Raw genomic sequence first — 18,361 nt, 5'->3', positions numbered from 1 at the left:
TCTGGTTGCTGGTTATTAGATACATGATTTGCCTTCTGAGGGTTGTCTTTTCACTTTCTTGATGGTATCATTTGGAGAGTTAATTTTTAAACACTAGTATGTTTTCTGATCGACTTATATTACAATGAGAACTAGATCAGAGATGTGTGGGTAAGTTTGCTCTGCTTTTTGTCTGTTTAAAAGGTTTGTGTTTAAAATGTATCTCAAAGAGATATATAAAAATCACTAAAATATCTAATTCCTTAAAAAGACAAAGGAAGAAATACTTTAAAAGATGAAGTTTTAAAAATGATTTTTAAAGGTAAAAGACAACAGGAAAAGTGAGTAATTTGTTGTTCTTTGTTTTTCGTGTCATTTTGGTTACTATTATAATTTGTATTAATTGGCCTTTTTCTTTCATGTAGGGAAAAGTAATAGAACCTTTGAAAGATTTTCATAAGGATGAAGTAAGAATCTTAGGCAGAGAACTTGGACTTCCAGAAGAGTTAGTTTCCAGGCATCCATTTCCAGGTAAGAAATGTAGTTCTGTTTGGTTTACCATTATGTCTTCATGTTGAACAAGAATCAATTCAGACATGTTTTGAAGTAATTTATCATCTTAGAGAATATGTAACTTGAAAGAAAGGAAAGGATGGGTAGGAAATAAACATTGTTTTTAGTGCCTACTGTATATATTTCATTTTATTAAATACTCATTTTTAATTATATGTATATTTAAGTGTTGCATTATCCTTGTGTAAATAGGTTGACATGTAATGTTGCCATCAGATAAGAAAACCAAGGAATATTTTAATAACATTGCCATATAATTCTCAGTGTTAGAACTTGGGTTTTTATGTTCTTTCTACTATACCGTGATGTATTCCAAATAGTAATTAACTAGAAATAAGAGAAGTGTGACGCAAAGTAGCAAACTGAATGCTTCACCAGTGGCAACCCAGAACTGTCTCCTCGCCCTGCATCTTGTAGGGAGGCAGGGAGTTTTTTGCTCTTGTGTTTTAAAAGCTGGAACTGAATTGTGCCATATTTCCCATTGCTGCTGAAACCACGCATAGAAGACTCGCTGCCTTTGTGCATTGTCACGTATCTTAATGTCAGTCCTTTGCTGTACATGACATAAAATAAGTTGGTTTTGTTTTAGTGTAGTACAGATTTTTTTGTTGTTTTTTAGTTTTGCTTTTACAGGTGGTAGAGAGTCTTCCTGCAGTGCGGGAGACTCAGGTTTGATCCCTAGGTCCGGAAGATCCCCTGGAGAAGGAAATGGCAACCCACTCCAGTTTCTTGCCTGGAAAACTCCCATGGATGGAGGAGCCTGGCATGCTACAGTCCATGGGATCACAGAGTCAGACATGACTGAGTGACTTCACTTTGCACTTTAAAACTCAGTTCTCTGAAACCCTTATCCCCTGACTGACTTGTCTGAATGGATGAACCATTTGTTTTCACAGTGCTGTATGTAACTCATTCGTGAACAAATGAAAATATTCCATTTTTAAGTAGTCATAAAAATATTAATAATTAGAGGTGATATTTGTTAATTAGGACTGTAAGCAAGTCTTAACCTGTTTTTGTTTTGAGTTCTTGAGCATGGCAAGTCTTCTACCTCAGTTCCTATGTCTCTATGATAGTTATTAGGTGATGAGTTGAAAGTGATCTAATCAAATTAAAAAGAATAGTTAGCGTTTCTTGAGTACTAGTGTGAGCTAGGCATTCTGGTAAATATTTTGCATATTGTGTTATTTGATCCTCACAATAACAACTACTGTTATCCTGTTGTCCAGTTGAGGGAATTTAGGGACAGAGGCTAGTTTGCCAAAAGTTACACAGACTGAGTTTGGAACCAGGAGTCTAGCCCCACTAAGGCCTCCTCAATACTGGTTACTCTTAACTACCATATTGCCTCCATAAATAGTGTTAGAAAGATAATGACTCACATGGAGATTAGCACTTGTTTATGTTACTAACTTCAATTCTGGTATTCGAGATGTTCAGTCCCAATGTGTGTTGGCAAAGAATTGTGTCTGCAAGTAGTTTTAAATAGATTGGCACATATATTGTGTATTAAAAATAATTATTAGAGAATTTTGAGGTTCTTAATACGTGTACTATGAAAATAAGAGATGGAAATAACTGATATGAAGAGAATTGAGGCATTCTAAAAGTGATGAGTTGTATGGGAAACTCATAGCTGAATTTCATGTTAAACACTTTAGAAACCCTAAAGTGTATATGTCAATTATATTTCAATAAAAGCAGTATCTTGTGACACAGAGCTAAAAATATATCCGGTAGGGGAGAGGTGAGTATTGTTCATGAGTAGACAGAAGGCAACTGCACTTTACTGGATGCTATACATGGGCACTTACAGTACACGAAGTCACTGGATAAGTGACTCTCCCAAAAGTGGGATGAGAATGGAGTATGAGGGCTCCAGCGACAGCCCGGGCTTGGGGCCTGCACCCTGACAGAGGCAGAGCAGCTGCTGGGGAGCTCGCAGGAGGAGGGGTCGGGGAGTGGAGCCGGGGGGCCGCTGGGGGCTCAGCACTGCCGCTGAACTTGGGGACCCCTCATGACCTGGCAGCTGCTCCAGTGCTGGCTGGAGAGTCTGTCCCAGGTGCCCATTTGTAGGGTTCCTTCCTCACACCCCTAGGAGGGGCAGCATCCAGTAAAAACTCTGTCCGGGGGAGGGGAGAATAAGATTTTATATTAAATATAACATTTATATTAAATATCATTGTACTCCCTTCTTTAGGTCCTGGCCTGGCAATCAGAGTAATATGTGCTGAAGAACCTTATATTTGTAAGGATTTTCCTGAAACTAACAATATTTTGAAAATAGTAGCTGATTTTTCTGCAAGTGTTAAAAAGGTAATTTGTGTTGAATTTGTATATTATAGGAGCTTTAACAAGATACAGCTAATCAGTACAAGGAACTGAATGGATTCTTGTTATATTTCAGTATTTACAATGAATTAATTAGGGTTTTATTACTTGAAAATTCAGAGATATTTAACCTTTGGAAATGACTACGAAGACAGTATTCTACAGAGGCTCTTAAATGCAGACTTCTCTTTTAAGCTATTCTATATGTTTATCAGCTATTCTATATATTTTAACAGATTAGATACATTGAATTCCTGAAAATAAAATACTTGATATCAAGTATTTTAAAACACCCTTTCATATGTCTTGTGAGAAAGTAAAGGAGATCATTTTAGTTCCAAACTGAGGATGATTGAGAAGTCTTCAGTTCTTCTGTATATTTGGTGCTTAAAATTTATAATCTATATTAAAGTGGGCTTTGATTGGTAGTGCTTTTGAGTGTCGGAAAAGAAGCAGTATAAATTATCTTTGGAGTCTCTTCAACTGGGCTTCAGAGAATCCCCATAAATAGGACTTTAACAAATATGAGCTTATAATAAAAAACTACAAAATACATCTAAAAGTAAGGCACAATGAATGAGAGCTAGTAGAAGATGACCCTCAAGCACTTCAGATACTGGAATTAACAATAAATCATATATAAAGTACAAAGAATTAAAAGAAGCAATTGTTAATGAGAATAAGGTATATAAAGTGCCTGGGAGCTTTGAAAAAAAATTAAGTTCTAGAAATGAAAATAACTGAAATTAAAAAAAGCTAAAGAGAGAGTTAGTGAACTTGAATTATCCAGGAATTGGAACAAAGCATCAAAGAGAAAATATGATTAGAAGAGATTAAGACAAAATGAGAACGCCAACTTAAATGTATATCCTGAAGGAGATAGACAAAAGTATTTGCATTCTGCCACACTTTTGAAAGGGCTTCCCTGGTGACTCAGTCGCAGAGAGCTGGACATGACTAAGTGATTAAGCACAGCACAGCACACTGTTGAAAGACACCATGCCTCAGATTTAGGAAATATAGTACATCCTAATCATGGTAAAGGAGAAGAATTTGACATCTAATAGGCATAACTATTTGGGCTTCCCTGGTGGCTCAGAAGTGAAGAATCTGCCTGCAGTGCAGTAGCCACAGGAGAAGCGGGTTCAATCCCTGGGTGGGGAAGATCCCCTGAAGAAGGGCATGGCAACCCACGCCAGTATTCTTGCCTGTAGAATTTCATGGACAGAGAAGCCTGGCAGGCTACAGTCCATAGGGTCGCAGAGAGTTGGTCACAACTGAAGTGACTTGGCACACGCAGAAGCATAACTGTGGAAACTACAGGCTGCCAAAGACAAAGCAACTGCATAAAGGAAATACTGTTATGCAGGCTGTGAAAGGAACAGTAAAAGCAGGAAGAATTCAAAATGCCAAGAGAAAATACTTGTGAACAATAGTGAACAGATAAATCGTCTCAAAGAACTTGGGCGAAATAAAGATGTTTTCACAGAAACAGAATTTACTGCCAATAGTCTATTACTTAAGGAGCTAAAGGCAGTGGTTCTCAACCCTGGTTGTATATTAGATTCAACAGGGGAAGCTTTTGAAATATACTGTGCTTGGACCCCTTCTGCCTAGAATTTATTTAATTGATGTGTAATGGCACCTCAGTGTACTAGGTAATTTGAGTGTGTAGCTAGGTTTGAGAACCACTGTTTTAAAGAACTGACTAGAGAAGAAGGAATGGAGGAGCCTGGTAGGCTGCAGTCCATGGGGTCGCTAGGAGTCGGACACAACTGAACGACTTTACTTTCACTTTTCACTTTCATGCATTGGAGAAGGAAATGGCAACCGACTCCAGTATTCTTGCCTGGAGAATCCCAGGGATGGGGGGAGCCTGGTGGGCTGCTGTCTCTGGGGTCGCACAGAGTCGGACACGACTGAAGTGACTTAGCAGCAGCAGCAGCGGCAAAGAAGGAAGAGGATCCTAGTTTGAATGGTCTGAGATACAGGAAGGACTGATAAGCAAATAAAATGGTAAATGGGTAAAATTAAACAGGCTGTATAAACTGATCTCAATTTTGGTGTTTATTTAAAAAAAAATACAACATACAGCTAAAATAGCTTGTAAGCCATGGGAGGATTGATTGGAGTTAAAGAATTCAAAGACCGTTGTATTGCTTGCCAGATGAGCACAGATTGATTCTCTTTTGTTAAAGATCTCCACTTAAGGGGAGCCGCTAAAGAATGAAAATAGAGGGTTTAACTTCACAACTAGTAAAGGGGAAATAAATGAGTTGGGAAAAATCATCAGTTCAGAGAAATGTAAGAAAGGAGAAAGAAACATAAAAAGTGGACACACAAATAGAAACTACTGAATAAACTGGTAAAATGGAATTAAACCTTATTATTAATTAAAAGACTAACATCTTTAGTTAGGACATAATTGTCAAACTAGATTGAGGCGTAAAATCTAACTATAGTCTGTTTAGCTAGGGATAGAAAGAGGGAAGGTAAAAGAATAGAAAAGGATAAAAGAATGGAAAAACATAAATTCATTTCAGACAAAGTTGACTTTATAACAAAAAATTCCCCTGGAGATAAGGAGAATTTGACTTGTGAGGTGTCCCTTGCCGGTGACAGAGGAAAAGGCTCCGTGTGTATAAATCTTATCTGTATTTCCTGTCCTAATATTTAACTTTTCATAGCCCTGGCCCTCAGAGATGAAATTCTGACAATACTGCATAGCACACACAAGTTAGAAATACCAAATAGAATCTATTGCTTATAAACTAGAAAGTATAGATACATAAGACAGTAATAGGTACCAAAAGAGTGACTGCCTTATTTCTTGAAATCCTAAGAAGTATGTCTTTCGTTTTCTTAGCCACATACGCTATTACAAAGAGTTAAAGCCTGCACGACAGAAGAGGATCAGGAAAAGCTGATGCAAATTACAAGTCTGCACTCACTGAATGCCTTCCTGCTACCAATTAAAACTGTGGGTGTGCAGGTGAGTTGTGTGAATTCACTGACCTGTGACATAACTTCTGCTGCTCTTTCTGCTAATATTGAAATAAGAATGACTTACAAAAAGAAATATGAAAGTGTATACAAGTTTAAAAATGTAAAAAGGTAATATTTTATGAATGCTTATGGAGCGAATAAGGTTGTAGGAACTAAATATTCAGGCTGAGATTTTGTAGTTTTGAAACACCTATCATCTATAACCAATAGTAAAACTTCAAAGAATGAATTGTCATAGGATTGGCTTGCTTTTGCTTTGAAGGACAGGAACTGAGAGGTCATGTCCTCATTTATCCTTCTTGATGTGAAATGTTCTGTGGCTTTAGAAGTCTCTGACTGCAGGAAAGGCCCTGGATGCCTGTTCTCGGCTTCTGTTTTCCTTAAAGCCTTGTCCTCTGCCTCTTCAGCATGTCTTCTCTCTTCCTCTGAGCTGTGATAATGTACAACTAACATTTTCAGTATTTGTTGTGCAGTCTTTCCAATTGTAAAAGCATGTGACTATAATATAGTTCTCATTTTTGAAATACTATTCATAAATAGATTATATTAAGTTTGTCTTTGTTTACATGATCATCAAGTGAGTTTCTAGGGGGAAAGGCTTGGGAGGATAGGGAAGGAGTAAGGTTTCTTTTCTGTGATTAGGATTTGAAGTTAAATGGAAACCAGAAAAGGTGTCAGTAATTCTACTAAAAATTGTGTGAGTGCCAGTTAGTGGGTTAATGTAGTTATAATGTTCTCTTAAAGTAGAATTAAGCGTGAAAAGAAATGTTTTACAGATCTAACTCTTTTCCCTAAATATGTGACTCTGAGCCCATTCTTTTAAATTCCCCTTTCTCCTGAATTCATGTAGCCCTGTTTGTAAATAAACAGTAAAACTTCATTGTTCTTTTATAATTAAACTAAAATATTTTAGTTAATGGAAATGATATGGGACAGTTATTTCCCCCTTTCTCCCTTTTTCAGGGTCCTTATGTGAAAGCTACTTACATTGTTTTTAAATCAAGTTGAAATAACTGTTCCTGGAATTGTAAAAATAATTGTCTTTCAATGGTATATAGATTATCTCATCATAGATTCATTTTGAAATTCATGATATGCTATTTCAGGCAGATATTACCCTACTTAATAAAAATAGAAGAGCAGACAGGTTGACCCCCTGCACCCCCAGTTCTAACAAGGTCTGTTATAAAAAACTTGCAGCTCTGTATGCTGACTTCTCATTTTTTGATAAGTTCATAGATAATACTATGGATAAATATAATTTGTAGGATGAATGATTTCTTTTTAAAAAATGATTTAACATATGCACACTACTATATATGAAATACACAACTGTAGTACAGGAAACTATAAACTATAATGGAAAAGAATCTGAAAAAGAGTATGTATATGTTTGTATAACTAAATCACTTTGTATACTTGAAACTAACATAGCATTGTAAATTAACTACACTTCATTTTTAAAAAATGACGCTTATTCAGGCTCTGTTACTTTTCCTGTCAAAATAGAAGTTTCTTTTGTTGTTATCTTTTAGTCTCTTAGGTCTTTGGAGCTGAGGTTTAGAAATCCAGATAAAAATCATAATTCATGGTTAGTGTAGCAATGAGGTTTATTTTCTAAATATCAAAATAAACTACTTGTTAAAAAAAAAAAAGAAAAAGGCACAATACATTTAAAAACTAAATCTCCCTATTTTTGCTCTATAGTTAAATGTCCTTTCAGAATCATTTAGAATGAGAATGAAAGGAAATTATTTGACACATTGTACATCACCTTTTTCTTTTTAACCGAGCATCATGAACTTCTTTTCATGCCATTGCAAGTAGATTCTTATTGTTAACTGTTGCCTTATATTCCATGTATGATTATACCATCATTTATTTAATAATTCTCCTACCAATGGACATTTAAACCATTTTCACTTTGTCATTATTATAGGCAAGTAATCTTATTTCTTCAAGGAGTTATTTCATGTGTTTCAGTAATATTTCTTGGATTAAAGAGCATGTGTGCTTTAAACTTTAATAGATACTATTATATTAGCATTCAAATAGTCTGAATTCTTATATTCTCAAGTTTACTGCATATTTGGTAATTATTTAATCTTGTAATTTACTTTTCAGTTTTTTACAAAGCAAATTACTTGGATTAAACAAGACAGATGAAAAAGGAATCAGTATTATCAGTTTTATTCGCTTGTTTTAAAATTTGCTTTCTTTACTTATTTTAAAACTAACTCATTTTAAAGGAATAAATTATTTTTATATCTGACTTGAGAATCCTTTATCCATCTGATAAATATGGACACATCTTGTCTCCCAAATTAGGTGTGCTGGCTATCTGTATGTAGTTAAGCAGATATTTGGAATGAAATCCCAATGGATCTCATGTGTATGTTGAATAAATTGTTGAAATTACTGTAACACTTTATAATGTCTAAGGTGATTTAAGTAGAATTTAGTGGGGAATTTTTATTTAGGATTTATTTATGTTGTTAGCAAAATATCCATATATATTTTTAGTCAAGCATGTTTTTGTTAAAAGTACTTTCCATGGTGTCACCATGCAGGAAGTATTTTCCATTCCATCTTTTGATTTATATGAAATCAATAAAAATTATCAATTGTATTTTTATTTTTAGGGTGACTGTCGTTCTTACAGTTATGTGTGTGGAATCTCCAGTAAGGATGAGCCTGACTGGGAATCTCTTATTTTCCTAGCTAGACTTATACCTCGTATGTGTCACAACATTAACAGGTATGTTCTGCAGCTGGCAGTGGGGTGAGATGTAGTATAAGGCTGTGATTTTTTTTTTTTAAGGTCTTCCCATTGTTGAAAGACAGTTTAGGTCACAACCCAGCAGGTATTTAATAATACTTTGTATTTTGTTTGTTCATTGCAGTACAATCATCTACTTATTAAAAAAATTTTTGAGGTAAACAGGATAGCTTTTATTGAATAGTTTTAGTATGAAATTTAAAGACTTTAAAAATGTCTGATTAGCAACTTACACTATTTGTTTTATGATGTTTTATTCCAGAAAGATTGAAAAAAATGTACAAGTTACTTACTATTAGGGACTTGGTCAATTTAATAATCATTACAGAGTAAAGATACAAACACACCAGATATCATTAAAATAACTGCCTTTAATGTTTTAAAAATTTTGAACTTAGTTCTTCAGATCCAGTTTTCCTTTAATTTGCACATAAATTCCTTATGTCAGGTATATCAACAGCTTGTTTATAACCTATATGTAATACTCAGTAGCATTGTCTCCTTTACAGTTCAAAAATCTTACTCATTTAGTACCAGATTGCTAATTAAATGTTATTTCACAGTTTTTTACTCTTGTCTATTTCCTTCATGAGTATTAGGCAGTTGAGAATCAAAAAGGGTTACTTGAGATTTCAGTTTACTCAAATTAGCTACAGCATTTATAAACCTACCTGTTGGTGTTTACTTAGCGGGGTGTGTACATTTCTCTTTTTTTGGCTGTTCTTCATGGCTTGTGGGATCTTAGGTCCCTGACCAGAGGTTGAACCCATGCCCTCAGCAGTGAAAGCGCAGGGTTGTAACCTTTGGACTACCAGGGAATTTCCATGGTGTGTATATTTCTGTACTGTTGTGGCTAGTGTTTTTGGCTGTTGTTGGCCTTTAAGAAAAGAAGTCAGAGGGAAGTCACATTTTTACTAATGGGAACATGTTAAAAGGCTTGCGTAGATGAACCAAAGGCCTCCAAATATAGATACACCTTTAATACACTGAAAAGTGAATTATTAATAAATAATGGTAAATTTGTAATTGCCTATTTTGAATGGAGGTAATTGTCTTGGTTAAAATAATGGTTTAAAATTCTAAAATGCTAGTACCTAAATAAACTTCATTGGTCATACAGAAAATTCCCTTTCACTAAGTTTGGCTCCATTGCTTTACTATATAATTAGTATATTTTTCATTTTGCAGCATTCTTATAGTTTCATCTGTCTCTGTCCTTTTCTTTTACCAAAGGGCCCTTACCCTTGTTTAAACTTTATCTCTATCCTTTTGTATTCTATTCTTTCTGCCTGTCTTTTCTGTTTTTCCTTGTTTTTCTCTCCCTCCATTCTTAATCCTTCCTCACTTCCCAAAAAGGAAAAAAAAAATCAACAACCAATAAACAAAAAACTAGATTTTAAAAATATGAACCTAGCAAGCCCCTGAAAAACGTATTTGGTGATTTTTAAATTTTTTTTGGGGGGGGGATTGGAATTTAAGTAACTTTAAGCTTTCAATTTTTGCCAACCCCTGCCCCGCCCCCCTAGTTTGCATGGTGGAATCTTTGTGTAGAGAGGGACGGTTCCAGTTTTTCTGTCCTACACAGGATGGAAGACAGCTTGTCTCTGTACATATTCTGTGACCACTCTTGTTTGAAATAAATAAGACAAAAAGGAGCAAGTTAATGGCATTCTCTTGCCCAGTTGCTTTTTCCTCTAAGGATTATGAGCTCTAGGAAGCATATTGCTTTAAAGTGTGGCTTACTTTCAATACCTGGAATGAAAGTGTTCCTGTGAAAGTATGTTTGGAAGGAGGCAGTGAAGTAGTTGGTGGTTTTGATCGGATGCTTTTTTCTTCTGTATGTTTGTTTTATTCTAAGTACCTATTAATAAGAAGGGGAAAAGGCATTGTTAAACTTCCCCTTGGTAGTTGCAGGGGAGATTTATTTTCTCTGCTAAAGACAGATATGGCTAAGGAAAAGGGATAGTTGCCTGCTGGCTGGGACTGGATTGGAAAGAGCCAGGTGGCACTTGTCTCTGTCCCCTTCTCTCTCTTGTTTTCTGGGTGAAGGTTATAGAACAGATTCCCCAAATCAGCAATAAGATTCCCCTTGAGTTGTTGTACTTATTTGATACTAATTTCTTTAAGCTATCTTCCAAGTTCTACTTTTATTAATTAACATCTGCAATGTATCTTCATAAGTTTCAGACATTTACTTGAAGCCGTAATGAGTCATTCCTTTTCCAACAAGTCTTACTTTGGTGACATTTACCCCCCACCCCGCTTACTAGTTATTTAAATTTTTGGCTTTGCTGGGTCTTCGTTGCTGTGCAAGGGCTTTTTCTAGTTACTGCTGGCAGGCTTCTCATTGCAATGGCTTCTTGTTGCAGAGCACAGGTTCTAGGGCCTGTGGGCTTCAGTAGTTGTGTTGCATAGGCTCAGTTGCTCTGTGGCACGTGGGATCTTCCTGGACCAGGATCAAACCCATGTCCCCTTCATTGGCAGGCAGATTCTTAACCAAAGGACCACTGTTTATTTTAAGAATGGCTTCCCTGGTGCCATTCTTTTATTCATGAAATATGTACATAGTGAAATAAGAATCTTTCTTTGGGATCAGTGTTCTCCAAAGTGTAAAAAAAAAATGTATAGCTTCATCTTGGAGGTGACCAGTGCATATTAGCATATTACAGTGTCTGAAGTTTTGTTATCAGTCAGTTCAGTCACTCCGTCTTTGTGACCCCATGGACTACAGCACACCAGGCCTCCTTGTCCACCATGAACTCCCGAAGTCTACTCAAACTCATGTCCATTGAGTTGGTGATGCCATCCAACCACCTCATCCTCTGTCATCCCCTTCTCCTCCCACCTTCAATCTTTCACAGCCTCGGGGTCTTTTCAGATGAGTCAGTTCTTCGCATCAATTGGCCAAAGTATTGGAGTTTCAGCTTCAACATCAGTCCTTCCAATGAATATTCAGGACTGATTTCCTTTAGGATGGACTGGTTGGATCTCCTGGTAGTCCAAGGGACTCTCAAGAGTCTTCTTCAACACCACAGTTCAAAAGCATCAATTCTTCGGCACTCAGCTTTCTTTATAGTCCAACTCTCACATCCATACCTGACCACTGGAAAAACCATAGCTTTGACTAGACGGACATTTGTTGACAAAGTAATGTCTCTGCTTTTTAATATGCTGTCTAGGTTGGTCAAAACTTGTCTTCCAAGGTGCAAGCGTCTTTTAATTTCATGGCTGCAATCACCATCTGTAGTGATTTTGGAGCCCCCAAAATAAAGTCAGCCACTGTTTCCATTGTTTCCCCATCTATTTGCCATGAAGTGATGGGACCAGATGCCATGATCTTAGTTTTCTGAATGTTGAGTTTTAAGCCAACTTTTTCACTCTCCTCTTTCACTTTCATCAACAGGCTCTTTAGTTGTTCTTTGCTTTCTGCCATAAGGGTGGTGTCATCTGCATATTTGCATTATTGATATTTCTCCCAGCAGTCTTGACTCCAGTTTGTGCTTCATCCAGCCCAGCATTTCTCATGATGTATTTTGCGTGTAAGTTAAATAAGCAGGATGACAATATACAGCCTTGACGTACGCCTTTTCCTATTTGGAACCAGTCTGTTCCATGTCCAGTTACAACTGTTGCTTCCTGACCTGAGTACAGATTTCTCAAGAGGCAGGTCAGGTGGTCTGGTAGTCCCATCCCTTGAAGAATTTTCCACAGTTTGTGGTGATCCACAGTTAATGGCTTTGGCATAGTCAATAAAGCAGAAGTAGATGTTTTTCTGGAACTCTCTTGCTTTTTCGATGATCCAACAGATGTTGGCAATTTAATCTCTGGTTCCTCTGCCTTTTCTAAAACCAGCTTGAGCATCTGGAAGTTCATGGTTCATGTATTGTTGAAGCCTGGCTTAGAGAATTTTGAGCATTACTTTACTTGCGTGTGAGATGATGCAATTGTGTAGTATCTTGAGTATTCTTTAGCATTGCCCTTAAAACCTATTTATTTAATTCATTTTTCCCCCAGGCTTTTGTGAATTGATTTCCTAGGGCTACCATAACAAATCACCACAAACTAGAAGGCTTAACACAATAAAAATCTATTACGTCACAGTTCTGGAGGCTATAACTCTGATATCAAGGGTGGTGTCAGCAGGGCATTGCTCTCTCTGAAGGGTCTAGGGGAGCATCCTTCTCCTCTTCATAGTTTCTGATGTTTGCTGGCAGTCGTTGCCTTGAGGCAGTCGAACTCCAGTCTTCATCTCCATCTTTACATGGCCCTCTCTTCTCCGTGTGTCTGTCTTTCCAGATTGCCTTTTGCTTAGAAGGACACCCACCAATCATTGGATTAGCCTCCTGCCCCCGCCCCAGGTTATGACCTTTGTTCGATTACATTTGCAAAGACCCTGTTTTCACCCCCAGATTCGAGATGAACATGAAGTTTTGGGTATACTTTTCAATCCAGTACATTAAATGGAAAGAGGATTGTGATAACTCAAGTTTATCTTCACACTAGTATTTCAGAGAATGTATTTTGAGAAAGGTTCAGACAACAGATACCTTCTATAATCCTGTCCTTCCCATTGGGGATTTGAAGTGGGTAAGAGATGGGCCTAAGAACAAATGCAAAATATGTTATTTTATGTGCTTTGTTTCCTCATACTAAAATGTGTTGTCTTTATAATTTTCACTTCCTTCCTTCTAGAGTTGTTTATATATTTGGCCCACCAGTTAAAGAACCTCCTACAGATGTTACTCCCACTTTTTGACCACAGGGGTGCTCAGTACTTTACGCCAAGCTGATTTTGAGGCCCATAACATTCTCAGGGAGTCTGGTAAGTTGCCCATTTTGTTCATCACTACATGCTTCGACTAGATTTTGAAAGCTTGGCTTTATGATTTTTAGTAGGAGGATTCAGCTTTTAGTATTATTATTTTAATTCTCTGGGTAGTTCTGTGACATTGCCTTATCTGTATAGAATTTACTCATATTTATGGTCACTTGCAGACATGCACAAAGTGACAGAAAATTTGAATTGCTCAACTCAGATGTTCCCAGCTGAGGTTGAAGATGGCAGTCCTCTGTCGTCTTGTTTCAGCTCTGTTTCTGTAAAAAGTGTCTTTTTTGTCATCTATTTAATGCCATGTTGTTTTGCATTTTCATGCTTTTTGTTGGTGATTTCACTGTTCAAAAATGTCCTCTAAGCTTAGTGCTGAGGTGCTGCTGACTAGGTTCCTAAGCACAGGAAGACTATCATGTGCCTTACTGAGAAAACTGGTGTGTTAGATAAGCTTCCTTCAAGCTAGAGTTACAGTGCCGTTGGCTGTGAGCTCACTGTTAATGAATCTACAACAGATATTGAGCAAGGTGTCTTTAAACAGAAAACACATAAAGAAAGGTTATATATTGATCAGTTGATGAATATGTTATGACTAGAGGCTTGCAAGACCCTAACTCTGGATTCCCTCTAGGGTTAGTGGCTCAGTATTTTCTTATTCAGTGTTTGCAGTATAGAAGATAATTACATGAATAATTAATTGACTTATATGTATAAAACATCACTGCAGTCATCAGACTCTATAATTTGTATTTGTGATTGCATTTGCTTACGGTACTATGAGAGTAGCTGAATACAGTACATGATGACAGTCCTAAGAAGAGCTGTGTCTGTGTGTGTGATTTTAGATCCTGTCTGGAAGGATTTAATTGAACTGAGAGTGCTTTCCTATGGCATGGTGATTGATTCTACATGTTAACTTCCTTTCTCTAGGGTATGCTGGGAAAATCAGCCAGATGCCGGTGATTTTGACACCTTTGCATTTTGATCGGGACCCACTTCAGAAGCAACCTTCTTGCCAGAGATCTGTGGTTATTCGAACCTTTATTACTAGTGATTTCATGACTGGTATACCTGCAACCCCTGGCAATGAGATCCCCGTAGAGGTAATATATACATTTTTTTCTGATGTACGTATTTAATACCTTAACATTTTATAATAATGGTGAATGGGATAGGCTGTGGCAATGTTATTTCTGAGGTTGGTTTTCTGTTCATAAAATAGGCTCTCATTTTTTAATGTCCACATAATTCATTATTTAATACATTATAGTAGGAAAAAGCCCTAAGTTTATTAACCTCTCCTCCAGATGTCTGATTATTATGTGGAGACTCCCAACTCTAATCTATCTTTTTATCTAATCGTGCCAACCTCTGCCTTATATATAGTGTCCTCCAAGTAAAAAAAGAAAACCCTAGGAGTGAAGAAGAGTTGATTAGATATAAGGATGAGATTTAATAGCATTATGGCCAGGCACCCATGAATTTCTTAATGCTCTGCCAACTAGCAATTACAGTTTTGATCACCATCTTCTTTCTTGTTATCCCTCCACTAGAGTGTTCTTTCCAGAGGAGCTGTTTCTAAGATAGCAAGTAAAAGTCAAAGCAAGACTTTATTAGTTGTACCACTGTTCCAGAACTCTGATACAGGGCTCTGATTATATTACTAGCTAGTATAGATATGTGGATTGGAGAATGTGGCTTAGAGTCTGTTTTCCCTTAGGCTTGCATTTGCCTAGTTTCTGGCCAGTTAGGTGACAAGGCCTTCCTCGTCTATACGTGTAGCAATGATTATTACTACCTGTGTTATGTGCCACCTTAGTGGCCTCGGAGTTGTGAGCTGCAGAGAACCTGTGAAGCGTTGTTTTCCACCCATGAAGTCACATGCTTGGATGCTGTAGCAGGGTCAGGTTGCTATAAATGCTTCTAAACATTTGCTGTGGACCAGTAACACCCATGACTTGCAGACTGCACTTTGAGTACTACTGAATTTAAGTTACTTACATCTGTAGAGTCACTACGTAAATTAATCATAAATGTATCCCGTATACCTAGAAAGTGAAAGTTGCTCATTCGTATCCGACTCTTTGCAACTCCATGGACTGTATAGCCCATGGAATTCTCCAGGCCAGAATACTGGAGTGGGTTGCCATCCCCTTCTCTAGGGGATCTTCCCAATCCAGGGACAGAACCCAGGTCTCCTGCATTGCAGGTGGATTCTTTTTTTTTTTTTTTTGGCTGCACCAGGTCTTAGTTGCAGCATGTGGGATTTAATTCCCTTACCAAGCATTGAACCCAGGCCCCTTGCATTGGCAGCTTGGAGTCTCAGCCACTGGGCCACCAGGGAAATTCCCACAGGTGGATTCTTTACCATCTGAGCCACAAGGGAAGCCCGTATACCTAGAGAACAGTGGTGAAAATAGATTGTGTTTTAATCTGAAATTACAAATGAAATTACAAATTCTAGCTCTGTTGAACATGCAGTGGACTCTAGCTCTTTATTTATAATCTTTGTTTTATAACAGGTGGTGTTAAAGATGGTCACTGAGATTAAGAAGATTCCTGGTATTTCTCGAATTATGTATGACTTAACATCAAAGCCCCCAGGAAACTACTGAGTGGGAGTAATAAACTTCTTGTTCTACTAAAGTTCCGTGTGCAGTTTAAATTGTTTAGAAACCATTCCCAGTATTGAATGCAGTACTGTTAAAAGTGTTACTGGAGCAACCACATCACATCTGAATTCTCTGCAGCAAAAGTCTACGGCTTAAGAGCTGAGCTGGGGATAACTAAAAGGGACTGAAGAGTTCGTACGGGTATAATCAAAGCACCATTGCCTACACTCATACAGACTGACACTGCTTTTGCCTTTACCTCTGTCTCACTTGTTCTTTATGTATAAACTCACTGTGTCTATTGATGTCTCTGCAATCAAAGATGTATGGAAGTGGGTGAGTTTGGGGGCTGGTAGTGGACTTCTGTCCCCTTGCCAGTTTCTAAGAGATATTAGAAACACCATTATTTACCAATGTGACTTAGGATGTATACCTTTTGGCAAAACTGAATTTCCCTGTAAGTAACTTTATTTCTCCAGGAATGGGTCAACATACCAGATAAAGAGATGGGTGGGCTGTCCCACCCACTTTTGTAGGACACTGAGACCATAAAATGGTAAGCTACCTTAAGATGGAAAAGCACCAGGAATTTGCTGAAGTACTTTGGGTTTTATGTCCTTGCAGTCATGGGAGGAAGGAACTGTGAATGGTCTCCATTTAAAATGTTTTCAAATCATGCTCCACGTTGCGCTCTGTCGACCTGTTCATTAGTAAGGAGCTTTCTCCTCCCGGTCTTACGTCGCAAGCTCCCATAGCCTTGTAGAGGAAGTTTCTGTTCTGTCCACAGAAGAGACTGTCTTTGGGTCTAGTGTAAAGTTCAAGCATTTTTATCTCGTTTGGCCAGAGTGAAGCTCTGAGATCACAGAAACCATCATGCATGCCCACAGCTTACAGATGCATGCCTACGGTTTATATAATCTAGTAAAGAGCTGTAAAATGAACTCTTGGTGTAATCTATAGATATTTTTTTTAATGCACTGCTCTGAAGATTGTGACCTGTCTTGGCCCATGCCAAGTATTGCCAAACTTTGTACTCCTTTCTACCAGCTGTAAGAGAATATTCAAGAACTGGTATAGGACTTTTGCCATTGCCACCAGTTTCTAACAGATGCTTTTATAACATTCATATATGCACTATAAAAATAGACAGTACTAGATTTGAATTTTACAATCATTTATCTCTCAATATTTTAGTTGATGTTACTGTTCTAAAATGTTACCTTGTATTTTCTTATACGAATTCCATCTCAAGTTGCTGCCTCTTTTATGTAGTCTTCAAGATTTTCTGTATTATTAATCAGCTATACAAATTTGTTTGGACTCCACTCTTAGATAAATAATAAAATTACGCGTGGCAGAAGTCTTTCATTCTGGTTGGCCCAGGGTATAAGAAAACTGTGTTCCTGGACCAGCAAGGGAAGAGCTTCTGACTGTTGTAACTTATCTGTATCTGAGAGAGAGCAGTATTTGACTTCTACAAAACTTGAAGGGTTCATTCTCTGTCCTAACAATGAGGTACTCATAATGGCCTTTTACAGAGAAGGGTATACTAGTGGCCTGGCCTTAACAGATTTGAAGGTGCGTTATTTTAGAGCTGAAATAGACAGTATATAAAAGGCTTGTAAGCCTTTGTGTTTATGTGACAAAAGAATTCCTCTTCTAGCAAAAGTGTCTTATAATTTTGTATTCAGACAAGTAATAGGAATCTAGGAAGACTTTTTCCCTAAAGTATGTTCTGTGGAACACTGTTCACTTGAATGAACGATGAACATTGAACACCCTTCACTTAACACTGTTCCACAGAGATAAAGGGGTAGGTGGTTGTGTAATTTTGGGACGTGCTGCTCACTTGTCCTTCCGTCTTGGAGATTCATGGGTTACATTATCTTCAAAGCTCTTAAGAAATCTTGAGGTTAGAAACAGTTGTTGCTTTTTTAACCTAATTATTCCTGATATTTGTTCACTATACCCCCTTTTATATAATCCTTCTTAATAATAAAATTGGAAAAATTGCTTCTCCAAAACACTTGTCGACATGATATAGTAAAAAAACAATTCTAGAATTCAAAGATTTCTTAATATTTAGTACCCTGTGTTTCTTTGCAAAGCACTTTTTTACTTCGTGTCATGTAGTATTGCTCTATACCTTCACAGTATTTTATACAGGGGCCTGAGAGGAGTCAAGATTTCAGTGCCATTTTACAGTTAAGGAAACAAGCTCAGCTTAGTAGTGGTTACCTGAAGAACTTCAGA

General features: G+C 37.2%; 1 protein-coding gene across 1 annotated transcript in view; it reads left to right on the top strand.

The window, feature by feature from the left end:
• The window catches only part of GMPS (guanine monophosphate synthase), a 72,483-nt gene extending 54,351 nt beyond the window's left edge, over positions 1–18,132 (top strand). The window contains 9 exon segments of the mRNA XM_027542927.1: positions 405–510; positions 2,753–2,868; positions 5,750–5,875; positions 8,532–8,647; positions 13,361–13,419; positions 13,422–13,490; positions 14,427–14,599; positions 16,019–16,102; positions 16,104–18,132. Coding sequence (XP_027398728.1) covers positions 405–510; positions 2,753–2,868; positions 5,750–5,875; positions 8,532–8,647; positions 13,361–13,419; positions 13,422–13,490; positions 14,427–14,599; positions 16,019–16,102; positions 16,104–16,121 — 867 coding nt within the window. The 3' untranslated portion in view covers positions 16,122–18,132.
• Positions 18,133–18,361: the final 229 nt, after the last annotated feature.

This window comes from Bos indicus x Bos taurus, chromosome 1, assembly GCF_003369695.1.
Source record: "Bos indicus x Bos taurus breed Angus x Brahman F1 hybrid chromosome 1, Bos_hybrid_MaternalHap_v2.0, whole genome shotgun sequence".
Classification (NCBI taxonomy): domain Eukaryota; kingdom Metazoa; phylum Chordata; class Mammalia; order Artiodactyla; family Bovidae; genus Bos; species Bos indicus x Bos taurus.
The sequence above is the reverse complement of the archived record's forward strand: the minus strand, read 5'-3'. Positions and strand labels throughout refer to the sequence as shown.